Source organism: Tenrec ecaudatus, chromosome 6 (genome assembly GCF_050624435.1).
Source record: "Tenrec ecaudatus isolate mTenEca1 chromosome 6, mTenEca1.hap1, whole genome shotgun sequence".
In the NCBI taxonomy this organism is placed as follows: Eukaryota; Metazoa; Chordata; class Mammalia; order Afrosoricida; family Tenrecidae; genus Tenrec; species Tenrec ecaudatus.
The window spans coordinates 47,799,960-47,826,144 of NC_134535.1; the positions used below are offsets into that span (position 1 = coordinate 47,799,960).

Consider the following 26,185-nt stretch of genomic DNA (forward strand, 5'->3'; position numbering starts at 1 on the left):
TTTTACAAAGCAATATTAGCTTAAATAAAACATTTTAAAGCCCTATAATCTAACAAAATGTGTGCATGTGGATAAATGAGAATACATTAACCTGTCCTTCACTTAAGAAGGTTATTGCAGTGGAAGTTTTAACTTGGATTATGGATAAGTAGTATTTGTTTTTTGAAGATGATATAAAATATTCAAAATTTCATACAGGAGAGAAAATAGAATTCCTCATGAGTGCAGTTGAAGTTATATAGTGCTTAATGTACAAAATGAAGTAGTATTATGAAGCTGCTTTGAGGGGGAGAAAAAAGATTATTTTATGTTATCTTTCTTTATAAAAGAGGAGTGACAATACACCTGTGGTTCCCTTGGTAAAGCTGTAGACAGACAGTATAAGACACCAAATATCCACCAAATATCCACTAATACTTAAATAAATACTCTAATGTCTAGCTACAACTTCATACACATGTAAGTATTTAGCAATTCCCTGTTCAGTGTGTCTTTCACTTGTGTAATAAATATGGGTAGGCCTATGACTTGTAGAGTTTTTTTCAACTGCATTTAGAACTATTTCATGTTTTTTTGGTTTGGGGTACAGTTTATACTTAGCACCATGTTCTACATATAACGTTGTTACATAATTTGATGATTCCATTATTCTCTGCTGTAGTATTTCAAACTACCAATGACAAATCAATATTCGATTTATAATGAATATATTAATAATACATTATTATAGGGAATATCACTAGTAATTAAACCTAACAGAAAGGTGGGTGATATTCCCCTCTTCGACAGACTAGTCATTGGAAAAGACCCCTGTGGCAAGGCAGGGATCAATGGTAAGTAGAAGAAAGTTAGAAATTATTCCTAAATGTTTTTCTGAGTCTTTGCAGACTTTTATAAGTGCCAAAAAGCCCCAGAAAGCTGGTGAATAATTTTCCAAACGTTTTCACCATGTAAAATGTCTTTTACAAATTGCTGCCCTCCATATTAGTCTTTTGAGATTCTTGTACTGACTACTAACATGACATAAAATAATTCCTGTACTGACTACTAAGATACTTAGATGTGAGGAACAGCATTCTCGAAGGAGGAGGGAAACTAGCATAGATGAAAAGCACATCTGTTTGTTGTAGCACACCCTTTGTTTCGTTGTCTTTGTTATTTCAGGAGGGAGACATCAAAGTAGGGAAAAAGTGGGGACTTTTCAAATGGTAGCAAGAAACATATACTGCTGAAATGAAAATAATTGGCTGCTCACAAGAAAACACAGTGGTTATTAAAGAGAAAAAAATCACTAGGGTGGTAATATCTTGATAACTTTAATCTGTGCCATAGGCTGGTGAGTCCAGAAATGTGGTCTTTTCCATGTCTTGGATTGGTGCTAACCTCAGGAAGGAGGCTGAAGTTAATAATGGAAGTAACCCGGTCATTTTTTTTTTTATCTCATTGACCAAATGAACACTATTGACTCTCCATTCCTTCCACACTGAACCGCTTTATAAAAACAGTTCTAATGAGATATAACCCATATATCTCATAGAATGCATTTACTTCAAATATTCAATTCAGTGACTTTAGTATATTCACAGGGTTGTTTATCTATCAACACAATCCATTTTATATGATTTTCATTATTCCAAAAATAGAGCCCATACGCCTTATTCATCACCCTTAATTATTTAACTATTTCTCTTAGCCCTAAATAATCACTCTTCTACTTTCTTTCTTTAAGATGAAGTCCTTGACAACTGAATTCTTTCACTTAGTACAATATTTTCAAGAGTCTTGGTCAGTGATGAATTCACACATAACCCTACATTTTTCCCAGGTAATTCTTGCTCATATTTCAAGTATTACCTCACAGATTTCTTCTACCTTTCCCCTCACAGCAATGAATTGAACTGTCCCTTTGCACACTGAACACTCTAGATTTGAATTTATTGTGGTTTTTAATCACACACAGTGGGAACTGTAGTGTAATTTTCTTTATTGACTGCGTCTTTCCCACAATAAATATCTAGGAAAATGTACAGAAGCATCTACTTATTTTAAGGAACCCTGGGGTATTGTTAGGTGACCTTGAACTGCTTGTTGTATGTTGAGTGGATCAAACCCACCAGCCTCTTGCTCACAAGGAACTAGACTATGCTGTCTTCCCCCAGGAAATATTGACAGCTGGGGAAACCCACACAGACAAGCAGTCATCTTTTAGAAGTGAGGAGATTAATTAAAATGATAATGTTTTAATTTATAGTGAAAAATAGGATTGCCAATAGACTTAGTATCCACATGGAGCTCACCAGGGCAATTTCCTACTCTTTGGGAAACTAAACAGAAAATTCAAGTATTGCCAGTGTATTCCTTCGTGTTCGTGAACTCAGAAGATATCAAATTGTTGAACATTCCGTGGCATCATGTCCCGTAGTGTAAGCAATCCCAGGTCATTATTGTTTCTGCTCCTTCACACTGCTGTGATCCAGAAGCCTCTGTGGGCTTCCTTCCTGGAGGAGATGTTCGAAATGGCCCTTGCAGCTCTTTCTGACTCGTTTCCGCGCCCTTCTCCATGGACAAGACAAGGCCAGGTTCTGAAACACCCACTACAGCCGGCTGGCTCAGAGAATCGTAAACAGTGTGAAGCCCTAATGGTTTGTTAGCTATTTATAATCTTGCCGATTGCTAGAGACACTTGGTTTGGTTTTGTTTAGACACAGTGCTTTGTTGGACTATGTTAGGAGATTGGAATATTCAGCGTGAATCCTTTTTTTGTGAGCCTGAGAGTGTATGCCACGGCAGGTGGACCTAAGCAGATGCTAAAGCCTTTTTAATTAATACGCAGCATCTTGTCAAACATGCCTCCTGGTTTACACTGTCAGAGCCGTGGAAAATTGGCTTTTCTTACTAACAGACTTTTCATTTGGCAATGACTCAGCCCTGATATGCTCTTGCTGCAATGCTTGCTAGGCCAGGTGATTTTGCTAATGTATTTAGAATTATGGACTTTAATCAAATTCTCAGTGCTTCAAGAACACAACCAATAATTTACATATATATTTTTTCACCATTCTCTATATTTCTCTTTACAAAGATGCATCAGGAACAACAACAACAACAGAAATAGATCATTAATTGGCCTACAGAAAAGCGGAAGTGCTGGCTGAAGCAGGACAAGGAAGAAGGAATCATAATGTGGGAAAATTCAGTCTTAGTCCAGACCATCTATGATTATTCCCATTCTTGTGGTCATGTCCGTAAAATGAAGAGTTCATGATAATGAGGTGTCTTTAGTCAATAAAGGTTGTCTACGTACTTGAAGGAGAGACTTTAAAAAGATGGCGATAGAGCCAGAAGGAGCGCATAGAAGGCCTCTGCCCTGAATTCAAGCACGACCTGTCAGTAGTTAGGCCTCAGGCACACTGGCACCGGAGGTACCATGCGGAATGAACGAAGACACTGCAACTGTCTGTTGGCACACTGGCACCGGAGCTACCATACGGAATGAACGAAGACACTTCAACTGTCTGTTGCTCTCATAACACCTCAGACTCCAGACAGCATCTGAGAATTGTGTCAGACCCAGGGTAAAGGTGGTTGAAAGAAATCAAAGAGGTTCTGGGAAAATAATAGGAGATGAGTTCTTGGGAATAATAGGAATGTATTCTAGGCAGCTTTTAAGAAGACAATATAACACATAAAGAATTCTTCTATGTATCCATTTACATAATATTAAATCTTATTTTTAATAAGACAAATATTATGCCTCATTTTTAGAAGATAAGGTTATCTGCTCTATTTTCCAAAACCAAACCCACACTGTTGACTTCGAGTTGCTTCTGACTTACAGTGATATTTTAAAGCAGATTGGAACTACCCTATAGGGTTTTCAAGGCTGTAATTCTGATGGGTGTAGATTTCTCACTTTTTGCCCACAGAGTGACCAATGGGTTTGAACCTCCAACCTTTAAATTAACAACCTGGCACATCACCATTATGACATCATGGATATACCGAAAGCAAAGGGACCCAAATTTACAAAAAAGCCATTTTCTCCTTTAAAATGTATCATGTATCTGTGCTGTTTTCATATTGAGGCCGATCATTCCACACTAGTGATAGAGTACATTGATGACAGAGTAGACTCACTTCTTTTGTTATTTTACTCTGGACGGTAACCCTGTAGTCCTTGACTTTCAGTATAGGATTGCCATTCAAGGCTTCCTGAAAGGGCTGTGAGACTAACAATAGGATTCATCTAAGTAGGTCTCAATTATGTGACTCTCAGTTAAATTTTAGTTGCCATCATGAAAACAGCTGTGAGGGTGCTGTACACTGCGCAGCATCTGATGGAGCCAATGGAAGTCATCAGGCAGCCCCACAAAGGAGCCAGATTTGGGGTACTGAAAAATGTTGCCTTGCCTCAAGTTATGTCCCAAGCAGATCTATTTTGACACTGTCTGCCCTCTAAGATTAAACAATGAAGTGAAATCAGCTCTCATAAGCTATAGTTAAAGTGCACCCGTACTCAGGGGTGCTCTAAGCACATGTTGACAATTGAAATCAAGAAAGAGATCAGGCATCAGATACAAGCGAGGGACTTGAGTGTGGTGAGGAGAGCCTGGTAACCTGATACCACCACCGTTTGGTTTCCACAAACATCTTCCCGGAAGATTCTAGTTACATTGATTACAGGATATGAAACCAAAGTTCCCAAGTACCAATGTTCCCAGTGACCATAAGTTGATTCTGATAGAATGCTTGTATTTGAATAAATCTACCTCTTCCAGGCCATTGTGATACAGTAACATGTTTTTACTACTCATTTTTTATAAAAAAGACACAATACTTAGAATACTCGGAAATAAATATCTAGAGGTGCACAATATATGTTTTGCATGGCGTTTCAATTCCAATTTCCTTTCAGTTGGGAAGCCTTGCTCAACCATTTCAGTGAAAACTTTGAGCCCGTTGTGTCTGTCACATTGAATTAGTTCTGCAGGCGATTCTAGCTTCAGGCTGTCTAGCCCCGGGATGACCATGAGACATGGCTGCTTCACACAGTAATTTTATATGACAGCTTTCCGTGGACTCTTGTGAGTCTAGAAGTAATTATGATAGCAGAGGTCATTCATTACTATATTTGATTACATAACAGAATATTTCACAATGATTGTGTGTATTCAATGATAGGATATTATTTTCTGTGATACACATATTTCCAAACGAAAGGTTCATTTCTAATGAGTCTTGTGAAACTATCATGGACTAATATTCTGAGATACATATAGTGTAACATTTAAGGAATATTCATGTGTTTTTGTTGCTTTGTTTCCACATCTTAGATGCCTATTAATTTGTTTTGAAAATATTCAATGGTGCTGGAAAGGAGGTGCATAATTTTATACATGCAAATGTATGCACAGTTCTACACAGAGAAAAAAATGTAACGCCCAATGCATTACACTGAGTAATACAAATAGAATTTTCAAAAGAGGAAACATCAAAATATAGTAAATTGAAAGCATAACTCAAGGACACAACTTAACATTTTTTGAAGTAGCTAATATTTTTTATTTGCACAAATGTTAGAAGTTTAAAGAATGAACTTAAAGTGTGTGTGTGTGTGTGTGTGTGTGTGTGTGTGTGTGTGAAGAAAGAGATTCTTGAAGTTTGTCAGTGATTTGGTGGTGTTGATGAAGCTGAATTAAAATATGCTCTTTCATTTTTTTCTTTCTGTTTTTTTTTCAGACTGGTTAGCACTCATGATTCTTCAGTCTGTATGTACTCAAATACATGACTGCATAAATAAGAGCATTCTTAGTTCTTTAATTAAGTGAGACACGAGGTTGTATGCTGTAGAGTTAGTTAAAAGACAAAAAGAGTATAATATTTGAATCACAATTGAATTGTCATAGGTTACTCTGGAGACTGCCTGGTGTCATTGACTTGAAATGAAAAGGTTGAAATTGCCACTTATCATACAGCTTATTCTGACCCACTTTCCTGAAGTGAGGCTTCACCTATTAAACCAAGACCTTTCAAACATTTATTTAATGAGAAAATATGTCCTTTTAACCTAATAAACCTCCTCAAGAAGCATTCGCTTGAAGTGAGTCAGGGAAGTTCACAGTCTATTTCAATCCATCTATATTTAATATTAAATACAAAAAATGATTTAAAAAATGAAAACGTTTTCAAATAGGATGTTCCACATCCATTCGAAGATGAGTCTCCTGATCGGCTAGGGTGATTCACCAGGTGGAAAGAGGCACGAGAAGAGAGAGAAAGCCCAGAGTACTGCTGTAGCCGGTAGCAGCCAGCGAAGCGGTGAATTTGTACTTTGCCATGGTTTTTCACTAGGGAAATAGCACTTGAAAGGGGGAAAAAGGACCAGAAGAGCTTTTATTGTTTGTGTGTTTGAAACTGATGGGGGACAACTTTAGAACTAGGCAGACATTTGAATTACTGAGGTTTGCCCTTAGTGCAGACGTCAGTTAGCAAGGGAAGCCCAGTGATAGCATGCTCTGCGCTGGCATCTGCACTGGCAGGGCCATCTACTCGTGCGGGTCTTAAGGGGCCCGGTCAGCAGTGCACTGCTAACTGCAAGGTCACGCATTCAAACTTCGGTTGCTGAAGATTTTTTTTTTAATTGTGATTTGGGTGAAGATTTCTGTAATAGATCCGTTTTCCATTCAACAGTTCATACACATTTTGCGTCACCCCATTGATTGCAATCCCCATAATCAAAATGTGACATCAGGTATCCTACGTTCTCCCTGTGTTTCCCGTTCCCTGGCTCCTCCTGCTCTCTTAACCCTGCTGAGCGTTGTCCTGAACCACAGAGGTGAGTTCCGTTCCAGACCGGAAGGGTGAGGAAGGGCCAGCGTTTCAGGTGCCACCCATGCGTGAACAGTCGCCACGTCTCCTTTAGGACGGGAGCGCTAGAGAAGCCCAGGGAGTCAATGCCAGTTCACAGCCACCCTGTAAGTCAGAGTAGAACTGCCCCAAAGGAACGGCTGCCCATCACTCCTCCTTGCCACTGCCAGGGAGACCAGATCGCCTCCTTCCAGCGAGCAGCCGAGTGCTTAGCCCACGCTGCCAAGGCGGAGGGAGAACTAGATTTAACGATGTAATCCAACTTATCTACAGATTCTTAAGGACACACTTAGATCGCCTGTGTGACCTAGGGACGAGGACAATTTTTTATTTCATCTTAATTACATGTTTGATCAATTTCAGACTGCAGATATTAGAATAATTACTTTATTAACCCTTGGATTTAATTCTGTCCATAGACATTTGACTATCACAGTAACTGATCTTCTGTACATGCATACGGATATTATCCTTTCACCGATAGCGTTACGCTTCAGGACAGATCATGCAAAGCGCTTGTGATGAAGAAGGGGATGGCATTTCTCTGTAATTTGTCATCCCTGGTGCAGTCAATAGTTCTCTAAATCAGAATCGCCAATACTAGGCCATTCAGCTCCTAGAGTATCACTCTTATGAGTTCCATTTCACTTTTGATGGCTTCCACTTTTCCTAGATTCATACTTCATATACTGCACATTCTGATTGTGGATGCTTCAGCTGTCTCTTTTCATTTTGAGAAGTATGCTGAGTGCCTTTCATCTTCGTTGGTGTTCATCTTTTAGCCCTATGTCACATAATGCTTCATAATTCATAACAGCCTCGAGGGGGCCTTTGTCCTTCTTCATAATCTGTCGTAGGCAGGAAGCTCTTTGGAAACCTGTCTTACTGGCAGTTAATACCAGTGGCAAAGCTTCCAGCACCATTGTAACATGCAAGCAAACACAGTTTAATAAACAGTCAATTGAATGATAGGTCAAATATAATACAGTGCCACAAAGTAGAAAGAATAAAATATTGTAATATAGAGTAAATTCCAAAGACCTTCAATTTAGGGGAAAACTCTAATTATTGTTAGATTAAAAAATATTTTGATATTAAAAAAGTGTAAGGAAATGCAACCATTCCTTTAGTCTTATAACAATGATTTATTTGTACAAAGAAAGCATCCCTCTCAAGGGTCATATTTACTTCTAACAGAAAATCCATAATTCAATTATAAATATGAGGGTTAATTGCATTGGCAGATTTGATCAAGATATTATTGAAGAGTCAAGCTGACGGTTTAAAAATAATTAGTTAGGCAGCGAGAATGAGCAAGGGAATTTCAGGTAGTATGGATTAAATAGAGTAGAAGGAGAGAGACGGGAAAGTGGAAAGGCTGGAGATGGAAAAAGAAAGAGAAATTGGGGTCAGTACACATCCAAATAGACCTCATAAAATGGAGCCTTTAGAATGGGAAAGAATCATTTGTAAATTAAACCAGTATCTTAAAGAGCACATGGTAATTTGTGTGTGTGTGGGCGGGGGGGGGGGGGGGTTGTGTGGTTGGGTTTTGAGGGCTTAATATTGATGGAAACAACCTGTGGATCTCAACATGAATTCTGAAGATTCCGAAGGTCAAGTGTGGCAACTATATCTAAATTAGCTTTACACCTTTGACCCTAGCACAGGGTCTATCGTATGGTGGGTGCTCATCAATGGAGGGGCAGCTATTAGTAGTGTACATCTGGACTGTTGAGAAACTTAATGTGCATTTGCAGGGAGAGAGAGGTGATGCTGAAGAGACTCGAGTATATTCATTGGATTCTGAGAGGTTTGTTCATTTTTTTTACCTGATACCACTTTCTAGCTTGAGCAATTCATTCAGACTCTGCTTCAGCATCCTCATACTCAAAATACGGCATGTTGTTGCTCATTGCTGCCTAATTGGTTCTGACTCATTCTGACAACCCCATGGGTGCTTAATGTGTGTGTGCTCGGGGGGGGGGGGGGGGGTTCCAGGCTATGACCTGTCAGAAGCAGTTTGTTGAGTCTTTATTCCAGGGTGTTTTTAGGGTGCTTCAAACTGCCAAATTAGTAGTCGAACAGCAACAGTAACATTACTATATTGGCTATATTATATATAAGGGTAAATAAAAAAGCATAGAAAGTTTTAGTAAACAAGACCAACAACAAAAACAGTTTACATGTAAAACTATTGTTTCTTTATGTATCCTCAATATCTGTCTAAAATCAACAATGTTGCCATTGCTGTAACCCTGGAGGGGGTGCCATGGGTTAAGTGTTGGGCAGTTAAGTGCAAGGTGGGTACTTCAAACTCCCCACCTGCACCTCTGGAGAAAGACAAGGCTGTCCACCACTGTGAAGAGCTGTGATCTCAGAGCTCCTGAGGGTCGGTTCTAGTCTAACCTATCGGGCTGCAGTGAACGGGAATCTCCTCCATGACCGTGGGTTACCCCTCCCCAGGAAGCATGTGCTCTCAATTGATCTCATATCACAACAGGATTTGGGGCATCCTCAGGGCGCTCAAATCATCTTCCGCCTAAATTTCACTTGCAGCTTAGGAACCAAAGTTGTCCAAATGGTCAAGATAAGGGTTCGTATCAGAACACTCATAGGACAGTCCTTCCTACCTTGGAATAATAACTGGTGGGGTAGAAACTGTCGGGGCAACTTTCCTGGCTTTACAGATTTTATTATTTTTATTTTCTTGAAACTTTTTTATAACAACTCCTAATGATCAGCCTGTGTTCTTGAGAAAATCTGGCAAGGTTGTCCCTTTAAAAGCCCCACAATCAGTCACCATAACGTTGTGTCCTGACCTTTTTGCCTTACATATAACTGGTCCAGCGAATCGCCTCAGACGTCACTATTTTGATCGGACCTTATTTGAAAGTATCCTACTGAGACTGAGACAGTGTATTATTGAGAGAACTGAATACGCATATATGTGGAAACAATCCTTTGGTTGGAATAAACCTGCACACCTGTTAACTGTATTCTTACAGCAGTGTGCTTTTACTTACCCTTGTGTATTAGGAATTTTAGACTTCCACTTCCTTGTGTTCCTTTCTCTTCCAAAATCAAACAGTTTATATAAACAATTCACTTTTTTCCAGACTTTCTTCCCACCCCCCTATTTTTGTTTATTTCCATTTCCCATTTAAACAATATGCTCAGAGAGTTTTACCAAGTAGACAGCAATCAAGGGAGAAACATATTCACTGGTAGTTATACCCAGATGTAACAATGCTCTCTTTCAGCTTGATTCCGAGCCCACGTGTCTCCTCTGAGGTCTTTGAAGTACCCACTTGGGCTAAAGCCACCCAGAGAAACTCAGCAAAATAAGTGGTTTAAAGCAAACAAAATATAAACTCTAAACATTTCCTAGCATTCATCATCAACATGCTCATGAAAGCTTCTATAACTGTGCTGTCCTGGAGGTGAGGTTAACCAAATCTGTCTTCCATGACTGCCTTTGCGCCTTGTGATCTTCTGACAGTACTTGCTCCGCCTACGGCCAAGTTCTCCCCAATACGTAAAGGGTTTCACAGACACTGACTTTATTACTGCGGCTCACTCTAAAGAGTTCACTGACATTACAGTGTTTTCTACTATCTTCCATTTTGTTTTTAATAAATATTGGTTTATACGCAAGAATAGAAGAATAATTAAAGATCTTTGTCTTATAATGAAATCTATTTTGTGTCCAAATTCTCATCCTAGGGGGTAAGAATAGCTCTATATATCACCTCTCTATGAGGAGAAATCTTCATTTACTACGAGAAGAAACAATTACTTTAAACCGGCATTTTTAGACCATTAGACCATATGACCATTATTACTTATGGAAAATGATATCAGTTGAGCATCTACTAAGTGTCAGACACAGAAAATGGAAGTGAAAAAGTCAACTAAAGCTTATGTTCACGCAGAACTTACATGTGATTGGAAAAGACAGGAATACACACATAAATGACAGTCTTAGATAATGTTAGAGCATCTTAGATGCATTTACTATTTTATGAGATTGGTACATTCTCTTTCTTTATCTTGTTAGTGGAAAAAAACAACTTCTTAATCTCTAAATAGAAGTTTGTATTGCTTCGTATTTCTATGGTTTACTGTACTCAATATTATTACGTAGAACTGAAAGTATAAGATTGTTAAAGACATTCATATAATTATCCAAAGTTTAACCATCCCGGCAATGTTATTGGAGCCCTGGTGGCACAGTGGTTATTGTTTGAGCTGCTATCCACACGGTCAGCAGTTCAAAGTCACCAGCCGCTCCGTGGGAGAAAGACTGGAGGTTGTACTCCCGTGAACAGTTACAGTCTCATAAACCCACAAGAGTTGTTATGAGTCAGCATTGACTCCGTGGCAGAGAGAGAGACAGAGAGAGAGAGAGAGAGAGAGAGAGAGAGAGAGAGAGAGAGAGAGAGAGAGAGAGAGAGAGAGAGAGAGATCATATTAATGTTAAATAAATTGTGATACTTGCTGGTAAACATATTTGATAATATTTTAGGCAATCATCTAAACAGGATATTATAGTATAATTGCATATATTGAACAATTGGAAAAGCACTTTCATAACAATGAAATAAAGCGTTTTACTTAAAACAATGCTTATATTCACCAGCCAACTAGGTGTTTTCCTTTCTTTTTAATCAAAAGTCATATCTTGAATTTTCTCTTCCTGAAGAAATATATCATTTTAACATGAGCGAAGAACTCTTCAAATATATGTGTTTTCCTTTCAGGAATTTGCTGCACTGACAAAAGAATTAAATGCCTGCAGAGAACAACTTCTAGAAAAGGAAGAAGAAATCTCTGAACTGAAAGCTGAAAGAAACAACACAAGAGTAAGTGCAAGACTACCGTTGCTCGGAAAGACATGCATCTGTCCTTCAGCCTGAGAGGCCCTGGTGGCACAGTGGGCGATGTGTTTGGCTGGGAACCAAGGTGGGCAGTTTGAACTCACCAGCCACACCTGGGAGAAGGATGAGGCCTTGCACTCCGCTAAGAGATGGAGCTTCAGAATCTCAAAGGGACGGTGCTAGTGTGTCTTCTGTGGGAGGTATGGGTCAGAATTGACCCATTGGCAGAAAGTAGGAGTAGTTCCGCTGAATGCATAAAAATAAGAAGCATTTTTTAAATGTAGCAAGTGTTTATGCAAATATAAATCATAGTTGATTACAGTAAATTAGGATATGCTGCATGATGATTCAAAACAAGACAGAAAACTTAAAATATAGCGTCAGATACTAAATCACTATGTTGCTGTAGAAAATGTTCCTACTTTATTCTGGGCTTTCTTTAGATGAAGCAAAGAAGGATTCGATGTCAGTAATGGGTTTCAGACTTTGGAACTGGCACACCGGGTCTGGAAAGGCATGCTTTATTGAATGGAGTTGGCAATGAAAATAGAATTTCAACTATGGAATGCTGAAAAGATAAACTGAACACTTATCTCCACTCTGCCCCTGCACAAACAGTTCTTAGCAAAAGAAGAAAGAAAATCCAAGAAATTAGAAACCATTGAACAGATCTTTAATACAGCATCCAAAAGAGGCTTGTCTTTTATATTTTAGAAGGGTACTAAAGGACTTCCAGTTCTGATATTTTGGTAGAATCCATGTTTTCTATCACTCACAGAGCTTGCTATGTTAACATTACAGATAACATTAAAATTCAGAATCTGATTGAAGTTGCTGTAATGTATTGTTCAAGAGAAAAACAAAGTCACCACCATCGGTCGATGTAGACTCATAATGACCCTATAGGACAGGATAGAACTGGCTCTGTGGACTCCCAAGATGGTAATTCTTTAGGAGAGTAGAAAGCCTCATCTCTCCTGCAGAGCAGCAGGTGGTTCCGAACTGCTGATCTTATGGTAATAGCTCAACTTGTATCCACTGAGCCACCAGGGTTCCTGTTGTTTAAGAGAAAAAGCCACCAATTTTCATAAGAAATATAAATTGCCACATTAGCCAGAGGTAAGTATAGCTTTTTACCTAAAAGTAACCATTGTTTTGCCTATATATGAGTTCAATTTAAACACATAGTGTATGCAAAATATGTTGTCATATTTGGATATAAGAGGTCAATACTGAGAAAATGGAAATCATCTGGCTTTTTATGCAGGGCCTTGGAGAGTAATGCAAAATGCAGCTTCACAAACGGTGTGCTTGCGCCTCTGAGAGGAAGCCCTGTATGCGTGCTGGCTACAACATCACATGCCATGTATATCCTTATTCATCAGGATCTTCTATTATGAGGAAAATAAGTTACACACTGTGAACACAATGAATTGTTTGCACTGAATCTTTGCTGAGCTAGCGGTGGTCACAGATATTGTCTCAAATAGGGCGCAGCCAGGGCAGCTCCCGTCACGTTGGAAAGGACCACTGATGACTTCTTGTTCTTCTCCGTCATGCTGTATTCTCCCGCTTCTGATTTTCGCTTACGTTGTTTAACTCTGCAAATCTAAAGTGTATTTCTGCCTTGACATTGATAGTGCCTTCAGATTCCCCTATTTACTCTTTTAATGTCTCAGGCTATCTTTCCCTATTACAGCACAACTGACAAATATAGAAATAGGAAGAGAAAGCTAGAAACATTACTTCCAATTAATCCATATGCCATGTACCAGACTTCTCTGTTCGATGTTTCTTTGTGTCTGTCACTCTTTTCCACGGCACCATTCATTAGATGGTCTAATCACCCCATTTCACAGATGAGGTAACTAAACTTATAAAGGGCAGATAACTTGTCTGAAGTTGCACAATTGGAAAGAAAGACTTTGTCAGGAAGCCACCAACAGCCTAGATCTATCCACGAAGGAAGTGAAATATTGCTAAAGCTCACATTATTGCCTGTGAGTCAGTTTGAAGTGCTTTGTGTTTCTTCTTGCTGGTAAGTCATTTCAGAGAACTAGAAGTTTTGACAAGAACAAAAATTGGCTATTTCCCTCCTAGAACCCCACAGAGCTCAGACGTGTGAGTGGTTAGTGTCCCTGGACAACAGAAAAGTAAGGCATGAGACCTTTGCAGTGCACGTTCAGAAGTCTAATTGAGGAAAATGCCAGCACTAAGTTCCTCAAAGACAGCAGAGAGCAGAGCCACTCATTTTAAGTACCATATTTATTTTGAAAATATTAATTTATTTGGAAAACCTTTTCTACTTTCTGTAAAGCAATGATGTGGATGCTTTTTTCTGCAGCATATTTAAAGAAAAACAGATTTATGAAACTTTCCTTGTACAGAATATTGATTGTGTAACACATATTTAAGTTATATAGCCCACTCTCACTCTCCCCCAACCTCAAGAAAATCCAGAGCTGAAATTGGGCCGAATTCATCCTCTCTCCTCCCCCTGAATACATTATTTAGTATGGCTAAATATAATATTTCTTCTTATTTGTATAATAGTTTCTCTTTCTTCATACTGAGTTTTTCTTATGATAAACAATTACCTATCTTTCCTATTCATATTTAGAGACATACTTATTGGTGTAAGATGTGAACAAGTTGAGCATTGAACTGGGTGTCCCAGTTCACAATGTTCTCCTAAGCGTATGCATCTTTCCAAACTGAGTAGTTGGCATATCTTTATGAACTGAGATGAAAAACACAGAAACTCCCTCAAGATACCTCTAGGGCGATGCAGTCCCTTGTGCTCACTTGGAGCATCATCAAGAACATTAGACCAGGAAGGGCTCCTTTGCACAATGCTATTTGAATAATTTTATAACTCCTCTAGAATAGAAAATTGAACTGTCAGTGGAGTTGAATGGTTATAAGCATATACACACATAAACACTAAACATCATTCATGAAGCTTCCGCTAAAACATCAATTTTTTCAATTTTTGAGAAAGTATGCTTCATCTGAGCATTATTGTGTATTTAAAATCAGGTGCCACAGAGTTGATTTTAATCCATGATGATGCCCTGTATGCCAGACTAGAACTGCAAGGCACAGAATTTCCCTTCTCTTATGTTTGGAAAGTAGTTTTTCTGGCCTTTCTCCCATGGTGTATGTGCTTGACCCAATTGCCTGCCTTTCTATGAGCAGTGGAACCCAGTCCTGTTTGCCTGACCCACATATGCAAGTGTTCTGGCTCAGCCATTCTTTTATCTCCACTTTACTGAAGAAGCATCTATTAGGCTAAATCCCTCCCCGGCCCTCAAGCCACATGAATTATACATGGCACCCAGGAAAATTGCTCCTGGGCTGAACCCCAGTCTACATGTTTAAAGTCGCCTCTTGGTGGTGGAAAAGGTTAGTGGAAAGCAATGCAATTAGGGAGAGCAGAGTTTGTTCAAATTTCAGTCGTGCGGTCCAATTCTGTTCAAATAGCTGCCTTGATTCATTTTCTTACAAAGTAATATGCCAGGTCCTTAGTCTGATGTCAGTGCTGAATCGTGGGGTCGTTTATCACGTTCGTTGCATTTATTACTATCACCTGACCCTAGCTCAGAAATGTGAATGAACAGCAAAATGAAGATAATCACTCAAGTTTCCCTCAAACCTAGTTGCATCAGGTAATTAATTTTCTGGCATCCAAATAAAGTCATATGTTATAGTTATGATTATGAAAAGGTGTCGTTGCTGTTTTTGTTTGAGATGCCTGTGAAACTTGCTCAGCGACTCATTGTAACCCTATGCAGAGCAGACAGAAATTCTGCCTAGGTCTGTGCCAACCTCACCGTTATTGTGTGTGAGCTCATTGCATCTACCTTTGCCAGAGACGTATTGCTCCCGACAACATGTCAAAGTACATGAGTTTAGGATTGATCATCCTCTCTTCTAAAGAGCTCTCTGGCTGTACTTCTTTCAGCACAGATTTCAAGACAGAACTCTCCTTAGATGCAAGGATCATATACTTTGGATACCAGTCCCAGGAGAAAAGACATCAGACGTGGTGAAGTAGAGGATTATAAAAATGAAGACCCTTCCAGAGGCAGCTTGACTCAAACATAGTGGCAATGTGAGGATGTCACAGGCCCGGGCACTGTTGCATGTTGTTGTATGTTGGGCCCCGATGAGCCAGGTTTGGCCTGATGGTGCCCAATAACAACCCAGGCCCCCAAAGTGAACTGCCTCTTCCACTTTCTTCTTGGTTGCTCTTAATGTAGAAGCAGTCCTCTGGTCAAGTCTCCATAGGTGGCCTCATTGGTATTTGAAATATTTGTGCCATCTTATCTCGTTTAGCATCACAACAACACTTAAGCCACCATAGACAACAAACTAGCACCTGAATTATGGATACAAACGTAGAAATATTCGAAATTATGGTGAATATTTATAGAAACTTACAAAAGCTTGATTTTTTAATTACCATATGCTGTCAATGGAGAAACCCACCAAACGTAATTTGGAATTCTTAAAATTATCCTGATTTATCTACCAGTGGCTACTGAGTCCATCCTAATTCATAGCGACCCCATCTCAATCAAAGCCGAACTGTACTCTGTGGGGTTCTTAAGGACAGTGTTCTGGTAGGAGAGTGCTAAGCAGTTTCTTCTGCGGTGTACATGGGATGGACTCAAACATCCACATCTGATGAGCATCTGAGTGCATTAATCATTTGTATTTCCCAGAGAGTCTGAGTCTTATGGAGGCTCATTAATTTTAGAAAATAAGTGGTCCCTACTATCAGTAATGTCAACGAACTGTGGATAGCCTTTTCAGAACACTTCATTATGCGTATGCGGAACTTGTACCAAGATCAAGAGGCAGTTATGACAGCAGAACAGGGGAATACTGTGTGGTTTAAGATCTGGAATGGTGTGCATCAGCGTTGCCTCCTCTCACCATATATAGTTGACCTATATATTGAGTAAATAATCAGAGAAGATGGATTACATGAAAAAATGTGGACTCAGGATTGGAGGAAAGCTTACTAACAACCCACAATGTCCATGTAACGTAACTTTGCTTGCTAAAAGTGAGCTAATGAGAATCTAGGATTGCAGCCTTCAGTCTGCGTTACAATTCAATTTCAAGAAGTTCGAAATCCTCACAAATGGGCCAATAGATAGCATCATGATAAATAGTGAAAAAGTTGAAATTGTCAAGGAGTTTTGTCTTGTTTGGATCCACAATCGATGGTCACAGAAGCAATAATCATGAGATCAAACAATGTGGTCCATTGGATGAATCTGCTGTACAGACTTCTTTAGAGTATTTCACTTTCAGTTAGAATTGTTGGAAATGTGTTTATGACGGAAAAATTGTAATGTATGGTTAATACTCTTGACAATACTTTAGAATATCGTTGTAAATAACAATATTTTGGAAAAAAATTTTTGAAAAAATTATGGTATTTTTAACCAGTCTTAATTATAAATAAATTATATAATTATAAATTAAAAAGAAGTAAATGATTCCTAAGCAAGTTCTCATATCAGTGTTGAATATCAGTTTTCTTTTGGACTTTCCTCCCATGAGTAATCAACTAAAAGAGAAATACTTAGTTACATTTAGAATGTTCCTTATCATGCCCTCATTTTTATTTTGAGCCCCAAAACTATATTTATAATGTTCAGATGGAGCCAAATATCTGCCATTACTAAAGAATAATTTTCCATTCTTGACAAACCTCTGCCTACCCAAGCTAATAATATCTTCCCAACATATTTCCTCAATGAGTAGAATATACAACTCATTTCCAAAGAGGGGGCACTAGTATCTGAAAGCATATATTAAGCCATTTGGGTGTGCCTGTATACATATGTATGAAAGCACTGTGGTAGGATATGGTAATTACATTCCCAAGTGTGAATGAGTAAAGACACATGTCCTCCCAGGAGCTATTTTTGTTTGAGAAGCACATGTGTATATAAAAATCCCTAGTGATTTTTAACGATAATTGGAGGATGAAAATGTGGTGAGAGAGCTAGCATGAAACAAACAGTTTTGAAGTTCTAATTTTCAGCATTTATATTTGTGACCATGGAGTCCCAGTGGCAAGGTGGTGACATGTTGGGTGTTATCCATAGGATTAGCAGTTCAAAGCGGCCAGCCACTCCATGGAAGGACATCAGGGTTTTCTGCTCTTGTGAAGAGTTTCCATCTTAGAAACCCACAGAGGCAGTGGCACTCAGTCCTATTGGGTCACTATGAGTTAGCATCCACTCCATGGCAGTGAGTTTGTTTGTTTATTTGTTTTGATATATGTGACCATAATAGTTCCGGTGAATTAGTTTATAGGACAGAATATATTTTTACCGGAACAACATTTTCAATTGCTCACAAGAGTATGTTGAAATCAGATCTAGCCGAAAGATTTGCAAGTTTAGAAAAATCACAAAATTATTATAATATAAATGATTTATATTACATAAGCCATCTTATTTTTCCAGGCAGAATTCAATTTAAAAATCTGATGATGTGTGTCCACTTGTATATGTGTGTATACACACCCATTTCTTACCTATCAACTATGTTGTTATCTTGTATTTCTTATTCATCACAATATTAGAATAGCTACTATTTTCTGATTATTTTGTGAATTAACAATGTATATCTTGGCAGTAACTCATGCCAAGTCGAGACAAGAATAACGTCACCTGGCTAGGCTGTGGTTCTCAATGGTTTGGCATTCATGTTATTTGCCATTGTGTAATGATGTAATCGACCTCTATTTTGTAATCTGATATAGTTATTCTCCATTTTCTCATAATGTCTATTTGCACATAAGACCTAGTCATTAGAACCTAATGATGTCATTAAGTGGGGAGTCGACATACAAGCACACATATGCACACACACATATATAATGTGCATGTATGCGTGTCTATAGACTATGCATCTCTACAGTGAATTCCAGCAAAGCTTAATTGCCACTCACATGTTTCCTGCTGTGGTAGTTATGTAATCTGTTGTCAATTTGATTCTTAAGAGTGAAGTGGTGGACTTTAGCATGTTAATCAGGTTGCAGCTTGATGACTTCATTTGAAAGAGCTAAGGAGATAAATAGCTTACTAGAGGTGGGACACACACTCACTCCCTGCAAAACATGCGTGCTGACATGACACATGGAGCTACACTAGAGCCCTGGAGTTGAAGGCGCCAAATGAAGACCCCTGACAGCTCTGAGATGCCTCTAAAGCCACTGGATCCACAAGACTTTGCACCCAATTTCCTGTAATCTACCTGCATTCAGCGTCATTGCATGTGTTTTGTGAGTCTGAAGAGGAATTTATAGATTGTTATAGGGCATATGGGCTAATATCTTATGGACTTGATTTGGACAGGGCTGGGATGTCTAGTCAATATTCAATTGCTCTTGTGCATACATATGAGTGTCTATTAATTTGTCTCTCTAGTCTACCCGGACTACCACACCTACAATCCTTTGAGTATACAAAAAAGAATGCTTTCCAGTTGTAGCTTCCAATAAAAATTTCCAATGACCTTGTTGTTAGTAATATCACATATATGTTCCTCCTTTTGTATTTTTATTTATTTATACATTCTTAATTTTATTTAATATTTAATGTTTACAACTTTAAAGGCCATAGAAACATAAACTTGAGGACAATTTTGGCAACTTTTCTAGGTTAGATAACAAATGGCTATTAAATGCATATATTTTAGTATATTTTGTGATATTGAGAAGTATTCAAGATAGATCAAGGTATTCTAACCCTTGAATTTGTTTTGTGTTAATAAGAAAGTTATATACTCCCACATGCAAGGAACATTGAAAAGTAGCATCACTTGAATCCTGGAAGGATACCAACACTGTTATTTTTTGCACAGTAAAAATTGGATACTGCAGAATTCTTTAGGGAAATGTTAGAGAGATAAAAACACCAACTCAGAAGTGTATAGAATTAGATGGAGAGTATGTGGGTAAATCATAGCTTCAAAATTGATATGCCTTTTAAATAAAGGTTTCTATTGTTTTGTAACAATTCTTTTTGAATTACCCTCATGCATAAACTCCACAGTTTCAACCTGTAAGATTTAATGACATTGATGAAATCATTCAAGGTGGGCAACTAGTCTCCCCCCTTTTTCCTTAGTAATCCTCCTCCATCATCACCAGAGGGAGTTAATGACCCTCACTTTCCTGTCTACTTTTACTGGCTGCTGGCCTCAGTTTTATCCCATATAAACAGTGCTAATAAGTGCAAAATTATTTACCTGTGAAATAAACTATTGTTTGACTTAGATACAACTTCAGGGTATATTATAGATTTAGTTTTAAAGTTTAAAGATTATTTTAGGACAATTTTTAGGGGTTACCCTAACATCAATGACACCATTAAATCCACATTTCAAGAGAATTGAAAGCCTATTTTCTCTTTTGATCAGGATTTTTATTTAGAATTTTTTATCAGGATCTTAATTTAGAATCTTTAAAGGAAATATTCAGAAATGGTATCTGAATATCATTCTTATTACATCATTCTTATTGTATCACATGTTAGAAATCCCAAGCCTGAAGTTGTGCTCCTGAAAAGATTTATAGCTTCAAAAACCCTATGTAGAGTTGCTATGGATCGGAATTGACTCAATGTCAGTGTTGTGGATTCAAGTAAATGATGAGCACTGTAAGTCAAGAGATTTAGAAAAGTCCTTTCTCAGCTGGTTGGATTTGGGGAAGCTGAAAGCGTCTCTCTAGGTGACTATGGTCAAAGCCCTTACACGTGGGTTTATAAAGGCTACAACCACATCCAAGTTAGCTCGTTCGTTAGGGACATTCCACCAGAGCAAGCAGGTTTTAGACTTTCTACCACAGCAAGTAGGTGTTACAAAAGTAAAATATAGCAAGATTAGGAACACATGCTGGTTCTGGGCACACAGGGTAGAGTGTAGGTTTTCTGAGAACATACCGGAGTGAGCTGAACAGGGAGGTTATGCCCAAGAGAAGAGAATGGAGTGACTTTAGTCAGGCTGCTCTTATATCCGTGGTTCATGTCTTTATCTGGCTTGATAACTCATTTTTATGGCAGAGTAAAATGTATAATTTGAATATGTTGCAGTTTGTTTATCCTTTCACTCATTGTAGAACAGTTTCATTTCATTCCATTTTTTGAAACTGTGTGTAGAGCTGCAATAAATTTTTTATTTTGTTTGACCATGAGTCTTTACCTCATTTAGGTAAATCCTTAATAGGGCAATTGCTGAATTGACTAGTAAGACCACGTTGAGCTGTGTAAGAAATTGCCAGACTTTTAAAAAGTGTGTTTGTACCATTTACTAGGAGCCTTGGTGGAGTAATAGTTATGGTCTGGGCTGCTAACCACAGAGCCTGCTCTTTGGAATCACCAGGTGTTATGAGGGTGGCCAACGGAGCTTGCTGTTCCTGTAGAGTCCTGGGACGCTATGAGTTGGCGTCAGATGGACTGAATGGCACTGAGTTTGGATTTTGATACCATTAACTGGTCCTTCCAAGAGTTCTTGTTTTGTATCCTTACCAATATTTGGTGTTATCGGTATTTTGTATTTTCCCATTCTAATAGGTGGTTCCAGGTACTTCACCTTTATTTTAATTTTCAATTACTTCACGACATACGCTGCTGAACATATTTTCATATGCTAATATTCCATCTGTATATCATCTCCCACGAGGTAATACTTATTGCTTGTAGCATATTTAATGGTAAATTATATAATTTATATTTAAATAGCAGCTCTGCTTAGTCACCAGCTAATAGAATTCCTAAAACTTTGTCAGTCCTCATAAGGCAGTATGGGTCAGTGGTAGCTCAAGGATGACTCAAACAGGTAAGGAATGAACGATCTCCCTTTAAAATGCCTTCAGCACTATCGTGTCTGAGATTTGATCTGAATGGTTAGAGAATAGGGCTCCTGGGGACTTAGATCCACCTGCATAATGGTCACCGTGGAGTTAGACGTCCAGTGTGGTAGCTCAGAGATTTCAGAGATGTGCTGCTGCAGTGGCAATTCTGACTCATAGTGACATCTTATGTGTTTTCTTTAACTATTTATAGGAACATGAAGCCTCTTCTTTTCCCACAGAACAGACAGTACTGTAAACCACCAGCCTGTGTGGTTAGCAGTCTCATATCTATCTAGCCACACCATCAGGGCTCTTTAAATATGTACACCAGACAAGGGGAAACTACTAACAAGGAAAAAATAAAGCTAAAAGGAAATATTAAATGGGTGTAGTGATCAAGGAAAGCTTTGCGGAAATGTGACATTTTAGTAAAAGCATGAAACAGAAGTTGAGTTCAAGTAGAGTTGAAAGAATGTTGTAGGCAGAGAACAAATCAAGAGCAAACGCCCTGATAGGTACCATGCACATGGTCCTGTGTGCAGCAAAAGAAATTGGCAAGAAAGTCAATACATGAGAAGGAAGTGAGCAAGCAGTAGATTTCTAGAAACTGAAAGTAAGAAATTTAAGTTAACGTAATTATTGAGTGGTGTAAATGGTTAACAAGCTTAGCAACTGCTGAGGCCCATCAAAAAGTACTTCACAAGAAAAGCCTGGCAGTCTCCTAAACTTAGTCACCAAGAAGCCTAGGGAGTACAATCTAAGGTGGGACACATGGGGCAGTCAGGCGTTGAATCAACTCAATGAACATGTGCTTTAATTCATGCAAAACCATATAATCCATGTGGTACAGCCTTGATGTAAACAGTTCAGTCATGTATCTGTAGAATTCAAGAGTGGAAGACTCTGACTAGAATGTTAGTTTGATAATTAAAGAAGCAAGTTATTTGAGAACATCATTAATGTTAACTTCATACAGAAAGATGATTAATGTTATTTTCAGGTTTTCGCATTTTGTATAACGTGATCTTTTCTGAAAATTACAGTGTTCCCTGGCTCTTTGAATTATAAATATTGAAAAGGTACAGGGAATAATGAACTTTTTAAAGACTAAGAAGTGGGACACTGATATGTGACACTGAAAACAAAAATAGATAGTGCTATTGTGAAAACTACTGTTTTTGTTTGTTTGTGTTTTGGATATTGAGCATCAGGTAAAACGCTGAAAAATAAATATAAAATTATTTTTCTCTTTCCACTTCTTGTGTCTTACACCTGCACTTTTGTCATAGCTATAACATCTGTCTTATTTTCTCCAATATTTCACTTATTAAAAGACCCATTTGTTGACATCTAGAACTTGGAGCTATTCTGAAAATATTTCTTGTTAAACATATCAGTCTCAGGTGATTCTTCACTGGAAAAATACTAACATGTGATAATAATTTAACTTGGCAGGTTTTCTTTCTTTATTTTCCTATAACTTTGTTTTGAGCTATGAAAATTAATTTAAATTTTTTTTAAATGAAGCCTAACTCAGAGATCATTTAAAATTGAAACACATTAGGCGATATTCAGAATGGAAAGCCGGGAAAAGGCTGAACAGGCAGGCCTCTTCGCAGAGACTGTGTGGGGAGACAAGGTCTACGGTAGTAAGCTTGAGAAGTAGTTCTTTTGGCTCCTTGTCCAAAAAAGGCTCTTGGAAACCTCAGTCACTATCTTCCAGGACTCTGCTCAGATTCTTGCATTATGTAATAAAATGATTTCTTGTGATTAAACTCTTTCATGAGTATTACTCAAATGTCAAGTAGTTCTATCATGATTATGCTCATTTCAATTCAAAAAATTAACTGGCCACTTATGAATTGAATAAGGTTACGTTGTTAATACTGTGCTACTGAAAACTAGATGTATCATTGAATATTTTTAGCAACCACCATATTAGATTACACATACTATATCAAGTGTTCTATTTTGACAGAATCCAACCTGAAATTATCAAATATTCCCAATGAATACATATTATTAAAAAAATAAATAACTTGTGGTGTAGTAAAAATGGAACTTATTTTTCATCTGCATCTTTCCTCTAGTAAATAATTTACCCTTCTTCCTTCCCTACCAAACCAACTCCCTGGCATCAAACAGCGTCTGGCTGAGAGCGACCCTATAGAGCAGAGTTGGGGAACCTTTTTACTTTTGACGGCCATTTGAATATTCATAATATCATTCAAGTACCATACAGAATCATCAACTTAACTATTATCCTGCTATATTTAATCAACCATTTCATTAACACACCTCTAGTGTGATGGCTGCGATTGCGTCTCTTTGGGGAGGCCTGTGATGCTAGCTGGTTTTAATTATTTTAATGATTTATTTAGCCCATGGGATAGATATTCCTCACCCCTGGTTTAATGAATTTGCAGAAAATATTTCTTTTCATGGGAAAACTTTTGTTTTCCTGAACTCTGTTTCTGACTTAAAGTACATTTTTCTCCTAACTGTATAAGCCAAGATGACCATTAGATCTTCTATGACCCTATAATACTTAAGGGAAAAGTCATTTGTAAGTCCGAGTGCATTGTGTCCATCAGGGAATTAATCACATTTTCTGTTAAACCGAATAGCTGTTACTGGAGCACCTGGAATGCCTCGTGTCCCGGCATGAGAGGTCACTCAGAATGACGGTGGTCAAACGACAAGCTCAGTCCCCCTCGGGAGTGTCCAGTGAAGTCGAGGTTCTCAAAGCCCTGAAGTCTTTGTTTGAGCACCACAAGGCTTTGGATGAAAAGGTACAGTATGGACAAACGAGCTGACGCTTAGTTGTGCCTTTCCCATCAGCATGAGCTATCATGTCTTCATTCATTAAATCACCTAACTCAACTCCTGCATAAGTCAGTTCAGAATACATGTGTTCCATGACAAATATTTTTATTATTTTTAATTCAATTCTATCACTGTGTGCATATTGGTAATATTTAGTACCCATGCTCTTTTTATGGGCAATCTGTAGCTTATCATCTTTTAATATCTATAAAGACTCATTAAGGCATTATTCTAGATAGCCAATTGAAATGTTATATATATTGATATCACTCTCCTTTTCTCCCTATAAAGTATGTATCTATTGATATTAATTACATATACTTTGCAGTGCACATTAGTTAAACGTCAACTATTGGGGTTTATATTAAAAGTATAGAAGTAGATTTTATATCTCTAATATCTTAAATTTATATACCTTTATACAAATCTCTGCATATAATAACAAGATAATAATGGAAGACACGTGTTTAGGTCTTTTCAAAAGTAGTTATAAGCTTTCCTTAGCTGTTGCTCAAAAACATTCTTTTGGCAAGTGTCAATATGACAAAATTAATCTTCGTAATTAGGGCTATGACATGATTTAAATTTTTTGAAATTGAAGAGTTAATTACTTTTTAATTTAAGGAACCTTTGATATTTTATAGCAGGAGATTTAAAGCTCTTCGTTGTAGTAGCGCACAATTTCTGAATATTGTGTTCAACTTAAGGATTATTTACCAGTAATTTTTGCTTATTAAACAGGCCAATATTTTTGGATGTATAGGTGTGTACACGAATGTGTCTCAGAATTTCATATGTGCATCTCAGAGCAGGGGATTATGTGGAATATGTGCATAAAGATAATTTTGCACCTTTTGTTATTTTTGACCTTTTAGCAATGGAAGGCCACTAATTCTTGAACCATTTTTAATGAAACAGAAGTAAATCCTACTAAATATAATTTAATGAAGAGAAAAAATATCACATAATAATTCAGTATTTAATTTCATGCTATAACCCCTTCTTAGAGCACCAAACCATGCCTTTACAAGGTTTTGTATGTATAGAATATGTACAACATGTCAGACTGTTTGGCAGGCATTGGGTGCACAAACATACTAAGGTATTGTCCTTATTACTGAAGAATCTCCAGTTGATAGATATGCATTTGTCAATAAAAAGCCATGAAAAATCATACATTTGCGATGTGGAGCTCAGAAAAGGGTTTGACTAATGCTGCTTGACTGGAAAGGGAGTTTCATAGACATTTAAGCTGGGATCACGGAGTGAGAAAATTCCACGAGGGAAGAAAAGTACTTGAAGCAACAACACTGTAAGATGAGCATGGTTTCTTCAGAGAAAATCTAATTGTGTTTAATTCCTTGAGTAAAGATGTGAAATAATGTATTGCTTTCAAAGGGATGATTTTGTGAAAGAAGGATTATTCCCCAGTGGTAAAAAGAAAAATAAGCGTTATTTCAAAACAGACAATCTGATAAGTATGAGTACATTTAAGAAGAAAATAATTATTGCATCACTTATGATCTGGAAATATTTTACCATATAAAATAATCCATTAAACTTCTTAACTTAATTTACTGCCCGTGAGTCTTTTTCCGCTCATAGCAACCCTATAGGACAGAGTAGAACTGCCACTGTGGGTTTCCAAGGCTGTAAATATGCATGGGCGTAGAAGCCAAGATGTTCTATAATATGGCCCCAGGAAGCTAATGGTGAGGAGTTTAGAGGC

The 26,185-nt window shown here is 37.8% G+C and overlaps 1 protein-coding gene across 7 annotated transcripts in view; it reads left to right on the plus strand.

Moving 5' to 3' along the window:
• The window catches only part of PPFIA2 (PPFI scaffold protein A2), a 490,478-nt gene that overhangs the window by 264,975 nt on the left and 199,318 nt on the right, over positions 1-26,185 (plus strand). For all 7 annotated transcript variants that reach the window (XM_075552747.1, XM_075552748.1, XM_075552744.1 and 4 more), the window contains 2 exons: positions 11,631-11,732; positions 24,258-24,422. In XM_075552747.1, coding sequence (XP_075408862.1) covers positions 11,631-11,732; positions 24,258-24,422 — 267 coding nt within the window. The remainder of the gene's footprint in view (positions 1-11,630; positions 11,733-24,257; positions 24,423-26,185) is intronic.